This window comes from Heloderma suspectum, chromosome 2 (assembly GCF_057233095.1).
Source record: "Heloderma suspectum isolate Gila_16-S chromosome 2, 16-S_ref, whole genome shotgun sequence".
Classification (NCBI taxonomy): domain Eukaryota; kingdom Metazoa; phylum Chordata; class Lepidosauria; order Squamata; family Helodermatidae; genus Heloderma; species Heloderma suspectum.
In genome coordinates, this window is record NC_139459.1 from 209092775 (window position 1) to 209117355 (window position 24581).

The window sequence follows — 24581 nt, forward strand, 5'->3', positions numbered from 1 at the left end:
GATACTCCGCACGCTGTTGCCACTGAAGAAAATGCCATATGGAACTTGAGAAAGAATCACAAGTTGAGCTGGAAAGGACATCCAGTCTAACCTCCTGCTTCATGCCTGCTACATATTGCATCACTTGACATCTCAGGTTACATTTCAACTACCTGTTGAATTATTATTTTGAATTGCCGTCTCTTTTAATTGCTTAATTTGGAGCATGCTTTTTTGTTGACTGGCTCTAAATTCTTCAGGCAGTTTCCAACTGGGCTGCTCCGCTGGTTCTGTTGCACTTGCAGAAGCAATTGCTTGCGCAATGGGACTTTTGCACTACGAAAAATAACCCCAGAAACACTCATTTCCAGATTTGGAGAGGCCAGCAGAGCATGGAAGTCCCATTGCGCAAGTGGTTGCTCCCACAAGCACATGGGCACAATAGGATACTACCTTTGATGCTGTACGCTGCCTTGAGTGATTTTTAAATGGAAAGGTGGGGTATACATCTTTTAAATAAATAAATAGGTGAAGTCCTCCCTGCTCTCACAATGCTCACATGGCATGTTGAAAACTCACTGAGCAAAGGCATTACCGTTACCTAAAACAAAATGGGGCACATGAGACGCACACTTCTATTTCCTTTTTCAGTGGATTCTCTGTGCTGAAGGTGACTTTCAAGAAAGGCGGGAAAGGTAAAATTAGCACATCTCTGAACTTGTACCTGATGTGAAATTGACTTTCAAGCTGTTGACAACCAGCAAGCTGCAATAAGTGTTTTAATGTTCCTCTTTTAAGTTGGTCAGATAGGAACCTTCTGCAGAAATAATGTGATAACGTTTAGAACAGATATTGTAGATACCATTTTTTAACATTTTTCCTCACCCAAACTTCGTAGCATTAAACACAATGCTTCTGGATGTGCCCCCCACAGACACAGACTTAGGGCCAAACTACACATACGTTTTTAAAACACACACTTAAACTGGCTACTTTTGTTTTGAAGAAAAAGCAGCCACGACACCCTAACCTAGAACATGCTCCAAATCTGGAGTGGGCCCCATACCAATTTCCTGCTGAAAATCCACCCCCACACACACACTAATCACCTCCAAATGTGCTGTTTACAGCAGGAAATTGGTGCAGCACCCTGATCCAGATCAAGAGCATGTTCTGGAACAGGTGGTTTTTCTTCAAAATCAAAGTGGTCAACATAAGCATGCTTTTTTAAAAAAGTGTGAACAACATGTGTAGTTTGACACTTAGAAAACCTCATTTCATTTCATTAAGTACTAAGGATTTCATTAAGTAAAGGATTAAAACGAGCAAATTCAGGAGGTATGCAGGAAACACTATAAACTCATACCATTAATTATGTCACCATTTTGAGTTACAGTGTTGATAACAGAATGGCTGTTATCACACTCAAAGTACTATGCTATCTAATATACTGCCTTTCTTCTAAAGAGCCTTCTAAAGCTACTTATCAGCTCATAAAAAGCAACAACAACAAAACTTCATAAATTTAAGAGACTCATTTAAAATCACTTTATTATGTATTTACAGGTGCAATATGTACTTTGCAACATAGTGGTTGTCAAATTTTTTTTCTGGGGGATTCCCAATTAATTTGCTTTTGTGTAGAACTCAGCTCTTAACATCCAATTCCTGTATAGGAAGTAAACCTGTATTTTTCCTCTTGGGCTGTATTGCTTCCACCACTTATTTTTTTTAGCATTCTTACAGCCCATGTGGTGGTGGTGTTTTTAATCTGCGCTAGCTGCTAATTGTTCTGTCTCTGCTAGAAGGAAAGTTTTGTGCTGTATTTTTGTTTTCTGTTTTTCATTATTGCATATTATATTTTGTTTTGCTTTTTGCTCTGTAAGCTGGCCACGGAAAATCAGTTGATGGGTAGCCATATAAAATAATAAATAAAAATAAATGCCTGCTACTATCAGATGCTAACTTACCATTTGGGAAGAACTACTGGCTTTGGCACATAAGCAGATAGACTCCTACTTAAATGTTGTTATATTAGTAAGCTTTAATAAGGGGAAATGCAAATCACTTTCTACCAAGTGGAAAGCCTAGTAGATGTATTACGGAATGATAAATTTAGCAATGGTGGGCAAGGAAAGTTCATGAAGGCCTCAAAAGTGTTGTTGCCAATATGGTGAGTTTTGGATCTCTGTGGTGGATTCCCATGTGGACAAATCCCACCCTTTATTACCCACAGATCCACCAGCTGTTTATTCCTTCCAGTACTACATAGCTAGATACCACCATAAGGCAGATGGCCCTACATCAGTAATTTATTCCCTACAATTACTTTATGGGTGAAATCCAACAAAAGTCCTACCTAGAGTAAACCCACTGAAATGAATGGGACTTAAGTTAGTCATGATGCTTGGAGAGACAGACTTAGTATGACAGTTCTCTTATTCTCAAATAATTATGCTAATTGGTCTGGCATAGCTAGAAAAGAAAGATGCTGAGATGACAATGGCAATTTACTACTCCAAATCCAATTATTGGGCAGGCCCCAGAGCTGGTAGGCAGAAAAGTTCTATACACATGAATAAAAACACTATTCTTTTAGCTACTTCATGCACCATTGGAATTTATTTGACATTTCTATTACCCCCTCAGAGAGGGTATAGTTTTAATGTAGTCACTCCTCTCGTCTTATTTGAATGTATCCTTAAGCTTATTTGATGTGGTGCTCAGACACTTTGGTCTCCTCTGTTTTAGATGGACTCTTCTGCAAAAAATATATATTATAATTTTGTTTTGATGAAATAATTACAATTATGTCTCTCCTGGGTTTCCACATGACCAAGTCATGCTAGCACTTTTGAGGGACTGACCTTTATTCAATCACAGCTTCCAGTTTTTTCTAGCACTGGGTATTTCTTGTCCAATCTTTCTGTTAGTCCCCTAGACATCATGAACTTGCATTGAAAAATTACACCAGCAATGAAATAGAGGACATAAGACCAACCAGGGAGATAAAAGAGTAGGGTTTTTTCTTTTTCTTTTTCTTTCTTTCTTTCTTTCTTTCTTTCTTTCTTTCTTTTTTGAAAATTCACAACTGCTTCCACTGTATCTAGACAAACATAGATTGTCTATGTTTGAACCCTTTAAAAAAGGAAGGAAAAATACACTCCTGTTTGGGCCAAATGGTTGTTCCCTTCCCCAAGATGTTCAGGTCTATGGTAGAGGTGAATAATATCCAGCCGTACTGGACAAGGAGACAAAATCTGAAAGCTGTAAACCCAGGGGGCACAAGCCAAAGTTAACTGCTTCATCATGTACAGAGATATTGGTGAGGTTGCCTAAGCTATCAATATGCCAGCTGAAGATCCCATGGTCCATTTTTGTGGATTGTAAGATGAGAGCTTCTCCACACCAGACATCTCTTCTGGCTCTTACAGACGGTGGACTGCAAGTCATAACCAAAAGAATTCCTGATGTTTCCAAAGAAGATTTTCCATGAGGTGAGGTCCTGTTTACACAAAGAGTTGGGTCTTCTGCACCTTGGCCTTTCTGTCAGCATCCTCTCTGCATCAATGATCCCTTTTGGGGGATACATGATCCTGCAGCAAAAGAAACAGAAGTAATGATCAGTATGCTATGAAAACCTGTGTGCGTGGGTTAAAGATGGCGCTCCAAATTCCTATTGTCTCCTATAGACAAAATATTTAGCATTTGACAGGTGAAAGTAAAGCCATGTGCTTCATTTTAACAGTACATGGCTCCTGCTCAGCAGAACAATCCACTTCAACAATAGACTCTGGAGGACTCACTCTGATCTCAAAAATGCAATTTCCAACAACACAAGAAATGCAGTTGGTACTTAGCTGCTGCCAAGCATATGCTCACTTAGAGTCTAGGGTAAACCAGATGTGACAGTGGCCAAACAGTGCATTAGAAATGGGTTCCTGCAGAATGCTTATGAAGTAGAGGGATTTAAAGCCCCCTTTCCTCAGCTATGCTTTCCCCCTGAAACCATTTCTCTGCAGCTGTTTTTCCTTTCGTTTGGATCCAAATCTGGCAGGAACCTCTGCCAAGAGAAAAATGGTTGGGAAGAAGCAGTTTCAGCACGGGAGTCATGTGTCCCTCCCATCCACCCCTTCTGCCTTTTGAATCACTGCTGCTGCTGCCGCCACCACCACCACTTTATAGGAATTTGACATTATCTGAATACCAACAGATGGGTCATGCCACAATAGTAACCACATTCATATGTTCATAAACATACACATTCATACATACAAAGCGTATCATAAATCACAGCCATGGTCACATGCTCCTCCATTTCACATGTGGACTTCAGTGCCATGATCCTGGCTTGCATTAAACCAGAGTTCTGCATTATGTCTGATCCAGGGAACTCTAGCTGAATGTCAGTTAACACAAACCAAGATAATAAACCAAATCAGAAGCCATGGACAAACATGCAAACATGGCCAATGCGTAGTTAGAACCTGACACATGCTTAAGAAGATGAGTCTTTATGCTAAAATCCAAATGTAATCTACAGAACATAAGGAATACTGTGTACTGGTATAAATCTTCATAGTGTTCTGGTATAAATTTTTTTAAAAGAACCACAGAATAATGGATACTGCATATGAGTTTCTATTATTCCAGAATACTTATTATGAACATTTAGAGGCAGCAATGGGTTTTCTTGAGATAGAATAATTATTCTGGGCACTCCATATTCCCATAAACAGCCTTGTCTGGCCTTCTTCTTCCCTACAAAAGGCAGATTTCCACACAGGGAATAATGATTTCTTGACTGAATTGTGCCCATGAGTAGAAAACTAAGAGCAAATAAAAAAGCAGTGAGTTTCTTTAAAAATATTACTTTGTTGTTTAACCCAGAAGCAGAAGCTAATTGAAAACACTTATGTGAAGAAGCAGTTCAAAACTCCTTTAAGGCAGACTGTTCCCCATTTTGCCCAAAACATAACACTGGTACAGAGAGACTGCAACCCTAAAACCTATAGTACATCCTTGAATGGCATCACTTGCATTTAATAAGACATGTAAGAATGAGGCTTAGTTTCCCCTCTCTTCATAAAAACCTTACAAGCAGGGATCACTCAAAAAACATTTAATACTTAACTGGTTATCATTTACAGTGCTTAAAAAACATTATTATGTTCCTGAAATGTATTTTCTGATTTTTATTGGAATCCCCCGAATGGTGAGGGGAGTTTCATCCTTCTGTCCTCTGCTATGATTTCATGAATAATCGCCCCACACGTACAACAGCTGTACTTAGAATAAAAGCCCTCATTGGTGCCCATGGGAGCTATTTTTTAAGGACCCTGGCCACATGGTGATGGTGGTGATGATTACTGATAAAATTGCAGCAGGGGAGGGAAGAATTAAACTTCTCTACATGGGGGTCCCAATAAAAACTGGACCCCAAACTGTAAAAAAGAAAAAAGAAAAAGGACTCAGCTGCTAGCTATGTCTTTAAAGTAACATGTAACAGGATTGTGAAAATGATTCCACAAATGTGGTATACGGGAGGCGGGATCTATTGTTTTGCCCCATTTTAAGCACCTTGCACAACTGAAAAGCCTGTCAAAATACATTGAAGTGTAGGGCTTAATTCATCTCACACAATATTCAGAATATGTTCTAAACTTTTGGAGTGGCAATTCTAACCCCGTGTTATCCGCTGCAAGAAATGAAATAGACGGTGATGTTCATCTCGGATTAAACTCGATTTTGTTTCTGTTTTTTTAAAAAATACAGAACTTAATGAATATTCAGCCAGAAACAGTAAACACAATCCCGAAGAGAACTAGTTCCAATGAAAGTAGAAACCAAGAGAGGCGGTTTTGTCTAAACTGGCACCGTGTCCAGGACACGCTGACTGTGTCGTTCCCCTAGAAACATTAGATTAGAAATAAATGAGACTTTGCCCCAGGATGCTAACACAAAATGACTGGCCACAACCACGTGGCTCCAGCTGGCACTTCCTTTCTGTTGCCTGGCAACAGCATGTGCTTGACAGAAGATGATAAACAGAAGGCCAGAGGGAAGAGGTTCTGCTTAGGCACTGTACTCAGTAGAACTAAGCCTGGGAGAGAAGGCAGCATTAGGAATGGGTGGTGGTGAAAAAGGAAATTAGGTTGGACAAATTACCGTTGCACACACTCCCTTGCAGGCTAAACAAGTGGGCTCTGTTACACTTCTAGGGGCTAACAAGACATACATTCTACCATCTGGGCAATGTTTGACCAGCATGAGGCCAGAGGCCAAAAAATTAACACTCAGGCACAGTCATGTCCGCCTGCAAGTTATCTAGTTTCTTATTATAGGCTTCTGTTGTAGGATTTAAGATGCTGAAAAATATTTGGGCCTAGATTTACGCAAGCACCAGTTTTTGCCGTTTGGCTGGTGATGTGACATGATCCTGCCATAAGTACCAAGCTAGGGTCACTTGAAGCAACTGATGCAACAAGATCTTTGTATGGTTTTCCTCCCTCTTATTCAATGTGTAAACATTTGCGCTTGTGCAAAAAGAAGGCGATAACGTTTGGCTTATAATAAGATATGGGGGTCATTTAGGGAGAATAATATATTAAAAAGCTCTTTTTAATGTTTAAAAAGCTTACTTGAGACATGTTGCAACAGTTTGAATGGTACAGATTTTACCTAGGCAGTGTGAGAGCAACAGCAGAACCATCCTTCCCATGCCACCAGGATTTCATAAGATAGCCCGGCTATGTGGAGAAAGTCCAAATTATGATTGCTCTGTCACAAACACAGCCCCAGTTTCTGGAGGGTTTGTTTCTGGTGCAGGAAGGCCACGATATGGATACCATCACGTAGCCCAGGGCTCCTCACAGAATCATAGAATGGTAGGGTTGGAAGGGGCCTACAAGGCCATCGAGTCCAACCCCCTGCTCAATGCAGTCAGAGCATCCCTGACAAATGGCTGTCCAGCCTCGTCTTGAAGGCATCCAGTGTGGGAGAGCCCACCTCCTCCCCAGGTAATTGGTTCCATTGTCGTATTGCTCTTACAGTCAGGAAGTTTTTCCTGATGTTACCCCACTGCTTTGGAAAGGAGTGGCACTGCAATATACAAACCTACAAACCTATTCAACATTGTGGCTTGCTTCTGGGCAACCCAGGGCTGCTTCAGGTGTTACTTTCTCTCTTAAGATCCAATGCTACCTTTGACTACTTAGAAGCATGTCAGCTTCACTTCCCACAGAGGATGCCAAAGAGCACACTGGGGATGTAATTGACATATCCAACCATTCAGAAGAGGTGTTGTCAGGGCAGGAGGTAGTAGCCTGTTAGTCCACACTCTCAGTGAAGAAGTAGCACAAAGCTCCTGTAAGGATTGTAGCTACGTAATGAGTGTCACTTTTGTTTTTCTTTACAATTACTTGGGAATCATGTCTGTTCTGACAAGAGTGTGTGTGCAGGGGGTGGGGGGAGAGTGGGGGAAAGAGAGAAACCATCCTGGGAATGGGCTTGCTACACCATAACCTAGACTCCAAGTCCTAGACATAAGGCGGTGAGACAGAATGCAGATGCTGCATCTCCTGCTGATATCCTCTGTTGGATCTTCCACCCACGCTCTTCTGCAGCAAGCAGAACCACTCCCCAGAGTGGAGAAAGTGGTCAAAGGGACTCCTGGAGAAATGGGCACCTTCCCTGCATCCTGCCTTGCTGTCTTAGACCATTTAAAGGTATATAGGCAGCCTCTTTCTTACAATCTGGCAGCCTTTCCTATGGCATGGGGAGAGATATTGTTTCAGATATGACCCCAAACCCTGTCCTTCCATCTAAGGGCTATTTCCCATGGTACCAATTAAATGGCAGAGGTGGTGGTTTACATGTCCGATTTGTGTCTCAAATTGGAATATGAGAAGGTACCACATTAGGAGATGGTAGAACTGGAAAAGATGCAGAAAAGAGTAAGCAAAATTAATCAGGTGGCTGAAGAACTTTCCCCATGAGGAAAGGCTATGACTGGGGCTTTTTAGTTTAGAAAAAAGTTGATTAGGCGGGACAACATGACAGAGGTTTATAAAGTGAGGCATGATGTAAAGAAAAATGGACAGAGAGACATCCCTGCACCCTCTTAATACTAGAACACAAGGCCATCCAATGAAACCAATTGTTAGGAGATGCAGGACAGACAAAAGAACGTTCTTCACATACCACATTACTAATTTATGGAATTTACTGCCACAAGATGGAGTGATGGCCACTACCTTGCTTGGATAGCTTTAAAAAATTGATCATTAGATAATCTCATAGAGGAAGAGGCCACTGTGGGCTATACTAGTCATGATGGCTCTAGGCTACCTGCAGGTTCAAATGCAGTAGGCCACTGAATACCAGTTGCTGGGGAACAACAGTGAGAGAGACCTATGGCAGCCATCATAGAATAGTAGGGTTGGAAGGGGCCTACAAGGCCATCGAGTCCAACTCCCTGCTCAGTGCAGGAATCCAGGTCAGAGCAATGCCTCCAGTGTGAGAGAGCCCACTAGCTCCCTAGGTAATTGGTTCCATTGTCGTACTGCTCTAACAGTCAGGAAGTTTTTCCTGAGGTTCAGCCGGAATCTGGCTTCCTGTAACTTGAGCCCATTATTCTGTGTCCTGCACTCTGGCATGATCGAGAAGAGATGCTGGCCTTCTTCTCTGTGACAACCTTTCAAGTACTTGAAGAGCGCTATCATATCTCCCCTCAGTCTTCTCTTCTCAAGGCTAAACATGCCCAGTTCTTTCAGTCTCTCTTCATAGGGCTTTGTTTCCAGTCCCCTGATCATCTTTGTTGCCCTCCTCTTAACCCCCTCCAGTTTGTCTGCATCCTTCTTAAAATGTGGTGCCCAGAACTGGACGCAGTACTCCAGATGAGGCCTAACCAGCGCTGAGTAGAAGGGAACTAGTACTTCCCAGGATTTGGAAGCTATGCTTCTATTAATGCAGCCCAAAATAGCATTTGCCTTTTTTGCAGCCACATCATATTGCTGGCTCATATTCAGCCTGTGATCGACAACAATTCCAAGATCCTTCTCGCTTGTAGTGTTGTTGAGCCACGTATCCCCCATCTTGTAACTGTCCTGTTCATGCCCTGCTTGTGCGATTTCCACAGGCATCTCTTGGCTTCTGAGAGAAAGCAGGTGCTGGACTAGATGGAACCCTTGCACTTATCCTGTTGGCCCCTTCTAACATTCACTTCATGTATCTGAGAGGGTGGGATCTGGCCCCTGAAAATGTGTGCCAAAATATATTTGATCGTCTTTACAACTCCTTGTTGTTTTTGCTGCAACAGATTAACATGGCTACCCCTCTAGAATGGGAAGGAGGACTACATTGTTCTGAAGTAAATATGCTGAACCTGCAGCTGTCTCCATCCTAGTTAGGTGAAGGCAGTGATAAGCATGTTTTACTCCATCTTTCCCAAGGAAAGGCAGTGAAGAAATGTAGGGCTAACTTTTGCACAGTCAGCCTTTTAAATAAATACTTTTTTAAAGCCTGTAGAAAATAGAAGATGACAGTGCATTATGTCCTGCTTTAGAACTTGACTTACTACAAATATTTCTTAATGAGATTAGTAAGTGTGTCGATACACACACCCCTCATACAGATCTTTGTACAAAGTGGGGCAATGCAAGTGTGCGGCTTTTGAAGTTTCCTCAAGCTCCTAAGTACCCTGCTGCAATCAAAGCCCCATAAAAACAGAGATACCGGAGAGTGTGCGTACAAAGCTGTTATCTGTTATCTCACCACTCAGGTAGGTGGCTTCTTTTGCGGCTCATTTGAAGGAGCGTTGCCATGAAAGATCAAAGCTATTTCCTGAAATGCCCCACCAGATCTGAACGCAGGTGCCAGCCAACCAACTTTCCTGGAGGTAAACAGGAATGGCTCTCCTCCTCACCTGGGAGCAGGTCTGTCCCCTTCCCTACCTCAACTGGACAGAGGAAGAGATGTGACATAATGTGCCAGCATCAGAAGACTATCCAGTCAGGAGGCAGGGGGTAACCCCAACCTCCTAACTGGCCTTTCCATCTTCTACCTACCCACCTGCTATGCACCATGGTGTGGGATTAGCTCATCACCCCTGTAAAAAGGGGTGGAAATGGACAAATTTTGGTGCATCCTAATTTGGGCTTTGTGAACATCTTTTTCACCTACTCCACTGTTAGCTAATGGGGTGGCTACAGTTTGGCTAATTGGCTTCAGCTATTTTGGTCACAACGGGGGGGTGAGCACCCTGAGGCACCTAAGAGGTGAAATGTCACTAGCCCAATCTCTCTGTCATTGCCGACTGGCTCAAGGGGATGGAGGAAGGAAGCAGCCCATGGCCCCTGTAGCTTCTAATGCAGCCAGTAGGGATGGGCTGGAATGGTCAGGGGCTGCCTTGGCCTGCTCTCATGGTAGACAGGCAATGCAAAGCCCAGCTCAGTACACGATTGATCTGGTGCTTCAAGCCAGGGTGGGATTGCCCACATTGATACCAGGGGCACCCCAGACATCCTATGGTCCTAAGAGGTGCCCACACAGATCTGTAGTTTTTATGCCCACCACTGCAGAGCCTTGATGTTTATTAATAAAGTCATTACCTTTTACCCCAAAGTTTGCCTTCTGTCTTCATTTTGGTGTGGGGACAATGTTACTGTAAAATGTAGGACTTCAAATCCTTGCTCCAAGGGTGCCAGGGGTAGAGCTTCAGGCAATTTCAACAGGTCGTGGGCTTTCTGGTTAGGAATGAAATGTAGTCATATCCAAAATATGAGAGGTCAGAATCCATGGTGGAAATGTGCATGCCTGTGCTGTACACATTTATAAGGGCTGCAGAAAAATGTCACTTTAAAATGATCACCATTGGAGTTGCATCCCATTTCCCACTCTTGGATATGACAACAGCTCCTTCTCCTCCTCCCTTGCCACATTACGATACTACACAGGATTTAACTCTGACAAAATAGACACAAGTGTGTCCTCATGCAGTGCTATAGCTAAGCATGTCTTCCTCCTTTGGTCCAGGTGATGCTTATCAAGCAGGTGCAATCTTCCCATCTTCATAGATGCACTACCCTATGAATACAGTGCATTAGGATGAGAAAAGGATCACCCCTGCTTGGTAAGCAGTGCTAGGGCCACAGAAAGAAGATTTTATTTATTTATTTATTTATTTATTTATTTATACACCTAATAAATACATTTCTCTAGGCATTGTACAATTTACAGCATAACATCACAAAAATCCCAAGAAAATCCCAAGAAAAATTATCAACAACAGAAAACTAAGATACATGCCAACTCAGCACAAGATATCATATGAACACAAAAAACTAAAATGACCATCAGGTATAAAAGTTATCTTGTAAATGTAGTGGGATGGCCACTGTAGGAAGCCAAGTTCAGTCCAAGGTGGTCATCAGTCGAGAACAGATAACTCATCCTATGATCTACAAATCTTTCACTACAACAGGGGGTTCAGCCCATATGAGGGGGTACCATGCACAATTATGTTGGAACCTCATCCTGCTCCACTCAGTTTAAATCAATAGGCCAAACATCCTTGTACAGAATTTCACACCAACATATGAATCGAGATCCATCAAAAATGAACAAAAAGTAACACATGGTATCCTTCATCAAGAAAAGTTAGGGTCTTAAGCCTCACATTACTGTTTTCTGGCAAGAAGGAAAACCCAGTTACCCAGCCTTTTAAAAATCCCAGAAACACACAGCAAGGGTGAATGATTCAGCCAATGGCCCACACATGGAGTGAGGTAGGGGGGTCTCGAGGGTCAAAGAGTCCTAGCCCTCCAGCCCCCACTCTTTTCTGCACCAACCACCAAGTTACAGAGACTCCCTCAAGCCATAAGAGGAGGAGGCTAAACTGCTGGAGTTGTAACTGGCTGCTGTACAAGGGCACAAGCTGTAAATGAGCAAATTCCACCTCAAGCAGCAGGACAGGAAGACATCTCCATCCAGAGAAAACAGTGAAAGAGGCAAGAATAAAATAATGATGTGTATCTAGATCTATCTGCTTGCCATCAACTTCTCCTGTTCCTCCACCTCCTTCCATTAGTTCGGGAAACACGTGTTCAGCAGTGTCTGAGATACTCTCTCAGCTAATTCATTTTGGGTGTTTTTCTGATTCAGAAAAAAGCCATGCTGGGACATGGAATTTTGTTTATCTGCAGGACTGTGTGGGCAGCAAAGCAAAACAGGAAAGGAAACTATTCTGGTAGTTTTAGCCATACAGCTTTCCCCTGGCAGCTATTAAAACTAAAAAGCCCCCCACTGGCTGCTCCCTTTTTACAAAAAAGTTATTCCTTAACCTTGGCCCTTCAATCCTGAGTGCAACCGCACTATTTTCCTCCCTTTTGGTAGTAGTACAGTTAGGAATCAAGCAGGCTACAGAAGTCTGCTCCCTTGACCGATGTAGCAATGGAGGGTTTATTTTGTGATAGTAGAACAAAGCTCGCTACATGGTTGAAAAACCTCAATTTAATTCACTGCTATAGCACTTGTGTCCTTCCACTGGATCGCACAACAGCTTTAGTTAGAATCTTTGGTTTTGCATTCTGTTTTTATATTTGTTTGCAATGCGTTAACTCCATTGAACGTGGAGATAGCAAGCACACATGCACGCACGTATAGGTACAGAAAGGCAGATAGACTAACAACAGAGTAATTTCAAAATATATTTAGTATTAAACTTTTCAGCTGCCACCCTCATCAGTAGCTGTGATGTTACATGGATACCAAGAGTGGCAGTTTGCAATGCTGGGAGATGAACATTACTAAGTAGGAAAAAAAACAGGTGTGTGAATGGTATAAAGTTTATGAATCGTCATCCATTATATACACATACACACACACACACACACCCCAAATTGTTTCACTTTTGAATCCCAGCTGTTTTAAAGTGGAACAGAATGAGAAACAGAACCCAGGGCCATTTTCAAAAGATCCAGGAACATGACACAACACAATGTTCTCCCTTGAAGGCTGAGATGCCAGAATGTATGCCAAGTTTGCACCCTACCCATATTCAAGAGGATCAGACAAGATATAAAACTCACCATAATGTACAACCTCTCTTGAGCTTGTGATGACAGCATGAAATTTGGTGTACAGGTTTACAATAGGTAAAGCAAGCAGTGGACTGAGGTATATGAACCTGAGGAAGGGAAGGTGGAAGAGACCTTGAGGAACAGGTCTGGGGGTTGCAAGCAAAGGAGCCCAGAATACACAGGGTTCATAAGTCTAGACCAAACTTCCCCAGCCTATATACTTCCAAGATGTTGTGGACTACAACTCCCATCACCCCAGTCAGCAGAATGAATGGTTAGGGCCGATGGTAGTTCAAAACATCTAGATCAGGGCAGGCGACTTGTGGCCCTCTAGATGTTTTGGCCTATATCTCCCCTCATCCCATTGGCTGGCTGGCTAGGGCTGATGAGAGTTTGCAGGCCAAAACATCTGGAGGACCACATGTTGCCCACCCCTGATATAGAATGGTCCAAGTTAGGGAAGGCTGGTCTAGACACTGAGAGGGACGCTGTATCTTTAAGAATTGCATAGAAGGGAGAATTCTGCCAGCTGCTACTGCTACCATTACTTCAGCATTTGGTCTGGCAATCTTTAGAGGTCAAGGAAGTAATAGAGTGGGAAACTGAAATTCACTTGTCACTTTGAGCTAACAGGCCAATTTTGGGGTTCAGGCTTCTAGTATTATTTTTATTGAATAGGGGAAAAAAAGTTTGTAGTGCCTGGGTTTGTTTTTTAGGCAAATTAAAGTAGAATGTTGATCTCTAGTGGTATATAGCTGCCTTTCAGCAGATGTAATTTGCTGTCTATTTTAAAACTGTATCCCTCCATTTTACAACACTGTGGGGCACCAGTGCTGTGGGCACAACATAGTGCTTCCCCTGTTTCCCTCTCCCAACCTGGCCAAAGCTAGACACAGACAGGATGAAGGGGGTGGAGATGTGATGGGGGGCTCCAGCACTCCATCCCAGAAAAGGGGCCAAGATGGAAGCAGATGTGGGGCAGAAGAGAGGAAATGGGAATAGTTGTATCTAACTCCAAGACACCCACATCATGGCAAACTGGCTCTAAGCCAGCCACAGCTGCAACAGCAGTAGCAAAGCCAGAGCCAGGCACACAAGCAGCTAAAGGGCCAGCAACAACCAACCACCCCTGACCAGTCCCTGATCTCCAGAAGACGGATGTGATGTCTCCCCCTTTGGGACGCCCACTCCCCCTTTCCTTGACGAGAAGGAACAGCCATTTACAAGCAAGCTAGCAACTATTTCACGTGGAACAAAGGCATCCCTGGGATAAAGACTAGGATGTTCATGGGGAGTCTATGTTGCTGGATGCTCTTTCCACTAGAAGGGTGGGGTGACGTTCAGACATCTGATCTTCAAGGTGCAAAGCCGGTTGAAGGAATCCCAAACCTCACATGCCTCTTAATAACCACTTGGATTACTTTTGAGATAGCTAAAACATAAAGATAAAAGTGATGATGCAGATGTTTCCTTCAGCTGATGATGCTAGGCTAGCCTGGGAATAAAAAGAAACCACTTGAATTGTGTCTAGTAGTAGCATTAGAATGAACAGCAACAGAAGGGTCTAATCATACAATCAGCAGCCTTTGGGTTCAACTGTAGGCATGTCATAGCATACAAACACACGTTTCTTTCACTCTCAAACCAAAGAGATGATCAAAGGCTGGCACAAGACACAATGTCAGGAGCTTCTAGCATTAAAAAAAAAAAGCCTAATGCTGAATTCCTAAACAATGTATTAGAGAGTTAGCCCAACTGAACTCAGTGGGGTTTGCTTCCAAGTAAATATGGCTTGGATTGCGCTGCCAGAGCCTGACAAAGTTGCTTAGCACTTGATTCACAGTATTAAGGTCCTGTGAAAGAAAATAGATCTTTGATCATCCAACTCTCCTGACTGTCCCTCTACCAAGTCACAGCTAGTGAAACATTATGGAAATAATCCCACTAAGACCATTCTCCGATCTCACACATGCCACTCGAATAAGTGAGGCTGGACATGTGGGGTAATCACTGACCATTGGCTTACTTCAAGATCATATCTCAAGCATTGCCCTAATGTGCAAGCCTTATTTGAGAAGCAAGGAGTGCTCACTCAGAGTCCAGGCTGAAAGAAAATAAGCACACTCTTTTATTTCCCAGGACACCTTTAGCTCGTAACTAGTTAATAAGTAACCACGTCCCAGACAGGTGCTGTCGGCTAAGCTTCAGGAGTTCTTGTTTGGATGAAAGGTGAGTCATTTCCCTTTTATGTTGGTAAATGAATGATGCGTCATGGAAAAGACAGATCCTTTTAAGAAGAAAGGAAACAGTAACTTTTCCACACACTCATCTTGCATTTTTACACACATTTTTCACAGTGAGTGATGAGTGGGAAGGAGGTTTTACAGTAAAGCTCTGGCCCCATAATGTACAGGAATCATCTCATTGGTTCAGAAAAGCAGATTGGACTTGGATAGGGTAGCCACTCACACATCACCAAAAAGAAGACCTGAATCAAAGAAAGAGAGAAAAGAGGAGAGATTTGCATATACTGTGCATGTGATGATTTATATGTATACATGCAAATTAGGAATAATTACTATAATTTAAATAGAAATAAAATTAGAGTGCAATCCTAAAGGACTTGATGCTCAATAGACAGAGAGCTCCAAGCTCTCTGCCTATCTAAAGCCCTGCCTGCCAGGGCAGGAGGGACCAGAGAGGATTTCTAGCATCCCACTCCTCACAAAACACATTTTGAGCTAGATGGGCTCAGAGGCTTGTCTAGGTCTCCTGCCTTCCTGGGGGCAAGGCTGGGAATGGAGAGGCTTGTGCATCCAGAAGATCCATGTCCTCTCCTTTCCCCACCACCTCTCTGCCCACCAGCATGTCCCCTTCCCACCCTCCCTTCTTCTTCTGCGGTCACAGCAGTGACCTTGGAAGGGGAGCTGTCGCAGCGTTTTCCATGGCTAGCGGGAGGACTTCCTCCTCCGCAGTCATAGCTCTCTCTATGGCCATAGAGGAGGAGATCAGCAGCATCCTATGGCTCCCCAGATGCTCTTTCAGTGATGTGTGTTTTCCAGAAAATTTTGAATTAGAAAATTTAAGCTAACGAGGCTGATTTGCACTGGAAAAAAATGTATTGCATCAAAAAAATTTCTGATGCCCTAGACTAGAGAGACTAGGGCCTGGAGAGTAATCTAATTTAGCATGTTTATTTTACTGCTTGTATTTACTAAACAACAAAGCAAAAAAGAAAGAAACATGCTATTTTTTGTCCCAATATACCACAAGTATTTGACCCGAAATATCTGAGGGGGGAAAATTACTCACATTAATCACTTAATGCACTGTAAATGTTATATTATGTAGAAAAAATTATTGGACTACTTCTAAAAATGTAAAGACAATAGCATGTACTTCCTTTACATTGTTTAAATTTAAGAGGGGGGGGGGAATGACGATATTTGAAACTGTTGACACTAGTATAGTTTAGCAACCCAAAGAACTGTGCATGACATCCTGATAACCATTCAACTACAACTGCCAAGCTTGCCTAATATTGTATTTGCAATTGGAATCAATTTATTGTTACTAACAAACTTATGGAGAAATTTCCATTGAAAAATAAGCCACTGGAAAATTTCCTGGCCCACATCACTGAATACAATATATCTCAGTGGGGAAGGTGGTGATATGGTTATGGTTATGGTTGTTTGTATTGAGATCGTTTGTTTGAAGTTGTTTTAGATATATGTTCTTTTGTGTATATTGTCTGTGTGTGTTTTTATGTAAATGGATTTTAATCTCTGTATACTGCATTTGTAATGTTTTTAATCTTTGTAAACCCCCCAGACAGCTTTGGCTAATGGGTGGTATAGAGCTGTAAATCATCGTCATCATCATCAGGTGACCCGTGTGCCTGCTCAGTCTGATCTCCGGGTAGTAACTGTTGGTGGGCAACTTCAAGACTCCTGCTGCTTTACCTCAGGATGGTTCTTTATCATTAAACTGGACTTGGAGGGACAGCTCTTCAAACAGAGGACGGTTCTTTGTAAATTGGACACATGGCTACTAGACCTGGATCCCAATTCATGTTTTATGTCCTGTATTAATCCAAAATATGTGGGTGCATTTGTGATATTTGCAGACACTACACTTGCCATATTGCTCTGTGATTTGCTTGGCCCCTCATTTAACTAACCAGCCCGGATCTATTACATAGACCTCATGCAACAGGCAAACATGGATAACCCATTAAGGGTCTGACCTTATCTCTGAACAAGGGTCCAGCTTTGAAATGAGCATCCCTATGCCACTTTCTCATGAACAGCCTTGGTGTTGAATAATCACTGTGGGCAGATCTCCCCCTGCCCATAACACTGTAAAAGCATATGGGCCACAATCTACCACCCAGATTAGTTATCAAGTCTGCTGGTTCTTGTAATACAAGATGGTGCTCCAAGGGGATTAGCCGACAATTGAGCCGAGCAGATGCAGTCGTCTCCCTCATGCATCTCCCCAAAGTGACAGTCTCCTGCCAGCACCTTCAAATCAGTGCAGCATTTGGCACTTTGCTGTCGCTTGATCTGATGAGGATCAATGAAGAAAGAGCCCCCTACTTCTGGCAAGCTCTTTACTCCCCAAACTCTTCCTTTGGATCCATTTCCCAAGCAAAAACAAGAGCAAGGTATGCCAGGAAAATGACCTGTTTTTTTATTCTTTGTTTACAATTGTTGGGGCAAGTGTATGATTAACTTGAGATATGCCCTCTGACCATGTTGAAAATCCCTAATGATCTATAGCATGCTTATGTGCATGACTAATCTTACTCTCCCAAAAACAGATTGGTGGTGTTTTGCAAACCACCACCATAGCAGTGTTCAGATGATCACCTTGCGTATGGTGAAAACATAAGGGGTAGGGGAGCAAGATCAAGTGGGCAAGCTCTGCCCCCCACCCCAACCTACAAACATTCACAAGGTCATATGTAGAGTCCCTGCCCACATACACAAGGATTGTGCTTCTTGCAGGGTTCCTGGCCATGCCTACTGTGCATATGTGCATACAGTTTGTACATCTATTCTACGCAAGGGACTGGGTTTGCTGTTGCAATCTGAATGCACACTCACTGCACGGGCAGCGATTTTCTAAAAAGTTGTTCATAATTGTCAGCAGAAGTATTTTATTTAGTCAATTTCTATTTCATCCCCTTCCCCATACTAACTTTGTTCTCATATTGCAAGACAGGGAAAATGACATCCCTCATTATTTGAAAGTCATTTATGACTTTATTATTGTTGTTGTTCAGTTGTTAAGTCGTATCCGACTCTTCGTGACCCCATGGACCATAGTACGCCAGGCCTTCCTGTCCTCCGCTCTCTCGCAGAGTGTGCTCAAGTTCATATTCATTGCATCGGTGATGCTATCTAACCACCTCAACCTCTGCTGTCCCCTTCTCCCTTTGCCTTCAATCCTTCCCAGCATCAGGGTCTTTTCCAGGGAGTTTTCTCTTCGCATTAGGTGGCCAAAATATTTGAGCTTCAGCTTCAGTATCTGTCCTTCCAATGAGCAGTCAGGGTTGATTTCCTTTAGGATGGACTGATTTGACCTCCTTGCAGTCCAGGGGACGCGTAAGAGTCTTCTCCAGCACCACAGTTCGAAAGCATCGATTCTTTGGCGCTCAGCCTTCCTTATAGTCCAGCTCTCACAGCCATACATTACTACTGGGAAAACCATAGCTTTGATTAGATGGACTTTTGTTGGCAAGGTGATGTCTCTGCTTCTTACTATGCTGTCTAGGTTTGCCATAGCTTTCCTCCCAAGGAGCAAGCGTCCTTTAATTCCATGGCTACAGTCACCGTCTGCAGTGATCTTGGAGCCCAAGAAAATAAAATCTGTCACTGCTTCCATTTCTTCCCCTTCTATATGCCAGGAAGTGAGGGGGCCATGATCTTAGTTTTTTTAATGTTGAGTTTCAAACCAGCTTTTGCACTCTCCACTGTCACCCTCAACAAGAGGCTCTTTAGATCCTCTTCGCTTTCTGCCATTAGGGTGGTATCGTCTGCGTATCTGAGGTTGTTGATAATTCTCCCGGCAATCTTAACTCTGACCTGTGATTCATCCAAGCCGGCGTTTCCCATGATGAACTCTGCATATAAGTTAAATAAGCAGGGCGACAATACGCAGCCTTGTCGTACTCCTTTCCCAATTTTGAACCAATCGGTTGTTCCATGTCTGGTTCTTACTGTTGCTTCTTGACCCTCGTACAGGTTTCTCAGGAGACAGGTAAGGTGGTCTGGTACTCCCATCTCTTTAAGAATTTGCCAGAGTTTGTTGTGATCCACACAATCAAAGGCTTTAGCGTAGTCAATGAAGCAGAAATAGACGTTTTTCTGGAATTCTCTTGCTTTCTCCATGATCCAGCAAATGTTGGTGATTTGATCTCTAGTTCCTCTGCCTCTTCGAAACCCCGCTTGTACTTCCGGTAGTTCTTGGTTCACCTACTGCTGAAGCCTAGCTTGTAGGATTTTGAGCATAACCTTGCTGGCATTTGAAATGAGCGCGATTGTACGGTAGTTTGAACACTCTTTGGCATTGCCCTTCTTTGGAATTGGAATGTAAACTGACCTTTTTCAGTCTTGTGACCACTGTTGAGTGTTCCAAATTTCTTGGCATATTGAGTGCAGCACTTTAACAGCATCGTCTTTTAGGATTTTAAATAGCTCAGCTGGAATACTGTCATCTCCACTAGCTTTGTTGTTACTAATGCTTCCTAAGGCCCACTTGACTTCACTCTCGAGGATGTCTGGCTCAAGTTCAGTGACCGCACTATCATGGCTAACAGGGACATTAAGATCTTTCCTATATAGTTCTTCTGTGTATTCTTTCCACCTCTTCTTAATCTCATCTGCTTCTGTTAGGTCCCTGCCTTCTTTATCCTTTATCATGCCCGTCTTTGCACAAAACGTTCCCTTGATATCTCTGATTTTCTTGAAAAGATCTCTAGTCTTTCCCATTCTGTTGTTTTCCTCAATTTCTTTGCACTGTTCATTTAAGAAGGCCTTCTTGTCTCTCCTTGCTGTTCTCTGGAACTCTGCATTCAGTTGGATATATCTTCCCCTTTCTCCCTTGCTTTTCGCTTCCCTTCTTTCCTCAGCTACTTGTGAAGCCTCATCAGACAGCCACTTGGCTTTCTTGCATTTCTTTTTCTTTGGGATGGATTGAGTTGCTCCCTCCTGAACAATGTTATGGACCTCCATACATAGTTCCTCAGGCACTCTATCTATCAGGTCTAATCCCTTAAATCTATTCCTCACCTCCACTGTATATTCATAAGGGATATGATTTAGGTCATACCTGAATGGCTTAGGGAAGGTAGGGAAGGTTTTCCCTACCTTCTTCAATTTAAGCTGAAATTTTGCAACAAGAAGCTCATGATCTGAGCCACAGTCAGCGCCAGGTCTTGTTTTTACTGACTGTACAGAGCTTCTCCATCTTTGGCTGCAAAGGACATAATCAATCTGGTTTCGATATTGACCATCTGGTGATGTCCATGTGTAGAGTCGCCTCTTGTGCTGTTGGAAAACAGTGTTTGCTATGATCCGCGTGTTCTCTTGGCAAAACTCTATTAGCCTTTGTCCTGCTTCATTTTGTACACCAAGGCCATGCTTGCCTGTTATCCCGGTGATTTCTTGACTTCCTACTTTAGCATTCGAATCCCCTATGATGAAAAGGACATCTTTTTTTGGTGTTAGTTCTAGAAGGTGTTGTAGGTCTTCATAGAACCGATCAACCTCAGCTTCTTTGTCCTCAGTGGTTGGTGCATAGACTTGAATTACTGTGATGTTGAATGGTTTGCCTTGGATTCGTAGAGAGATCATTCTGTCATTTTTGAGATTGTACCCCAGTACTGCTTTTCCCACCCTTTTGTTGACTATGAGTGCTACTCCATTTCTTCTAAGGGATTCTTTCCCACAGTAGTAGATATGATGGTCACCTGAATTAAATTCGCCCATGCTTGTCCATTTTAGTTCGCTGATTCCCAAGATGTCGATGTTCAGTCTTGCCATCTCATTTTTGACCACCTCCAGCTTACCTTGATTCATTGATCTTACATTCCAGGTTCCTAAACAGTATTGTTCTTTACAGCATCGGACTTTCTTTTCACCACCAGACACATCCACAGCTGAGTGTCCTTTCGGCTTTGGCCCAGCCGCTTCACTCTTTCTGGCGCTACTTGGAAATACCCTCTGCTCTTCCCCAGTAGTATATTGGACCTTCCAACCTGAGGGGCTCATCTTCTGGCGTCATCTTTTTTAGCCTTGTGATACATTCCATGGGGTTTTCTTGGCAGGAATACTGGAGTGGGTCACCGTTTCCTTCTCCAGTTGACCACATTTTGTCAGAACTCTCCTCCATGACCTGTCCATCTTGGGTGGCCCTGCACGGCATAGCTTATGGCTTCACTGAGTTATGCAAGCCCCTTCGCCACAACAAGGCAGTGATCCGTGAAGGGGCATTTATGACTTTACTGCTTCACATTTCTCTTTATTCCACCAGAAACAAAACCAGTATTTTCTGTTAACATGGATACGTGCTACACATACGCGACTGGTCTTGTTCTGCCTTCCCCAACCTGGTGCCTTCCAGATGTGTTGGACTACAACACCGCAGCCCACAATGGTCATGCTGACTGGGGATGATGGGAGTTGTAGTCTAACAAAGCTGTAGGGTGTCAGGTTGGAGAAGGCTAGTATAGATCAAGATCCAGGAAAAACAAAATAAATTTGAAAATGAAAAATAGGCCCCTGGCTTAATAAGTAAAGAGAACCCAGAAGGCTCTCGTTTGACTCCAAGGTACTTTAACCACATTTTACATTCACTTTATCTGCCAGGGGATTGCACCCATGCAGCGAGAAAGATCAGTACTTTTGGTGCAACAAATAGCAACTCATCTACGCCATTCAGATTCTCTTCCCAGCTTCAGCCTTCACCACGCACCTTAACTCAGAGGGCTACTGCTCCTTTAAATAGCACATGTGTCACATCTGGACTGACATGCTGATGAAAGAATGAAGAAAATCCCCTTCTCCTTGGTTTCTAAAACAAGATGATAAACACCACAGTGATGTTAGCTCTGTCTGAACCACAATGGGTCTGGAGACAGCTCATTCAAGCTGAGTATCTGAAAGATAACCTTAGGGCTTCTTCGTTAAATCCCTTTCCCCACCTACAAGGAATGAGGAGCTTGTGGCTGCTAGCTTGACAGGTGCACCAGGTTAACATTACCTTTCCCCAGCCGTCAGCCTCCACCCTTCTGCAATACTGACCTAGCACCCACAAGCTTCTTCCTTTGCCTACAGAGGACACTTGAACTGACCGGGTTTGCAACCCAGAATGTAGGAGGGCCTTATGAAATCAGTTGCCAGTTGCATCTGTGCTTCATTCACATTCTGTCACATGTATGTACTCAACAGAAACATGGCTATGGGTCACCACCAGCTCCATCAACCTGGCTCCACAGCCTCAGCATGTGCCACTCTCCATGTCCTTTCCCAGACAGCTTCTTAGCACTAGAACTCAAGCAGCTCGTCGGGGGACATGGATTTTAAACCAGGACCTGCTGGTTCTGCAGCAATTATCCTGCACAGAAAGTGATCCCAGCACAGGGGCCGATGCCAAGACAAAGCCATCTTCAGAGAATTAATAAAGGACGTAGGATAAGCAACTTCCCCTCTCATTAGCATGCAAGAACCCCAGTTGGGATGGTATGTATAGACACTGCAACAGGACCAGCTCAAGTTTATAAATTCAATAAGGTTTCCGTCTCTGTTGCTCCTGTGGCCCTTGCCCTCTCATTACTATCACACTGAGTTGTCTGAAGTCGGAGATTATAACTCAGGATTTCTCTACAGGCATTCTCTTAGGGAACTTGGCATTTTCCCGGGATCATCCAACTTTGACTAACCACCTAGCATATAAATTCTCAATTCAGCCCTGGATCCTGCGAAGTCCCCAATTTTACAGTAAGCCATAAGATGGCCACACCTGAGGCTTCTCTCTCTCTGCCATCCTCAACATAACTGCATGTACCCATGTCCAGGGTTACCAGGTCTCAGCCAATGCAGGTTACTTGTCTCGAAGTCCCAGAAATGCCTCTATTGTAAAAGCATCTAAAGGCGCCATCCTATGCATCTTTAGACAGAAATAAATAAATAGAGCTTCCAGTGTTCCCCAGCCTGCATGGCTGGCTGGGGACTGCTGGGAGTTGTAGGCCTTTTTTTGACTAAACGTGCATAGGATTGTGCCCTAAATTTCTTCCCAGGCATCTGAAGCCAAAGGCAGAAAAATACAGATGAGAGCAGAACAGACATCACTTCCTGACCCAAATGGGTCACACAAAAGAAGTATACAGGAAAGATCTGAATGTCCCTGATAGCCATGATAGTGCGGTCACTGAACTTGAGCCAGACATCCTCGAGAGTGAAGTCAAGTGGGCCTTAGGAAGCATTACTAACAACAAAGCTAGCGGAGATGACAGTATTCCAGCTAAGCTATTTAAAATCCTAATAGATGATGCTGTTAAAGCACTGCACTCAATATGCCAACAAATTTGGAACACTCAACAGTGGTCACAAGACTGGAAAAGGTCAGTTTACATTCCAATTCCAAAGAAGGGCAATGCCAAAGAGTGTTCAAACTACTGTACAATTGCGCTCATTTCACATGCCAGCAAGGTGATGCTCAAAATCCTACAAGCTAGGCTTCAGCAGTATGTGAACCGAGAACTACCGGAAGTACAGGCGGGGTTTCGAAGAGACAGGAACTAGAGTTCAAATCGCCAACATTCGCTGGATCATGGAGAAAGCAACAGAATTCCAGAAAAACATCTATTTCTGCTTCATTGACTACACTAAAGCCTTTGATTGTGTGGATCACAACAAACTCTGGCAAATTCTTAAAGAGATGGGAGTACCAGACCACCTTATTGTCTCCTGAGAAACCTGTACGAGGGTCAAGAAGCAACAGTAAGAACCAGACATGGAACAACCGATTGGTTCAACATTGGGAAAGGAGTACGACAAGGCTGCATATTGTCGCCCTGCTTATTTAACTTATATGCAGAGTACATCATGAGAAACGCCGGCTTGGATGAATCACAGGTCGGAATTAAGATTTCTGGGAGAATTATCAACAACCTCAGATACGCAGACGATACCACCCTAATGGCAGAAAGCGAAGAGGATCTAAAGAGCCTCTTGTTGAGGGTGAAAGTGGAGAGTGCAAAAGCTGGTTTGAAACTCAACATTAAAAAAACTAAGATCATGGCCCCCTCACTTCCTGGCATATAGAAGGGGAAGAAATGGAAGCAGTGACAGATTTTATTTTCTTGGGCTCCAAGATCACCGCAGACGGTGACTGTAGCCATGAAATCAAAAGATGCTTGCTCCTTGGGAGGAAGGCTATGGCAAACCTAGACAGCATAGTAAGAAGCAGAGACATCACCTTGCCCACAAAGGTCCGCATAATCAAAGCTATGGT

General features: G+C 43.2%; 1 protein-coding gene across 1 annotated transcript in view; it reads right to left on the reverse strand.

The window, feature by feature from the left end:
- Positions 1 to 1506: 1506 nt before the first annotated feature.
- The window catches only part of SLC39A11 (solute carrier family 39 member 11), a 598886-nt gene continuing 575811 nt past the window's right edge, over positions 1507 to 24581 (reverse strand). Inside the window, exon 11 of the mRNA XM_084837550.1 lies at positions 1507 to 3575. Coding sequence (XP_084693676.1) covers positions 3323 to 3575 — 253 coding nt within the window. The 3' untranslated portion in view covers positions 1507 to 3322. The remainder of the gene's footprint in view (positions 3576 to 24581) is intronic.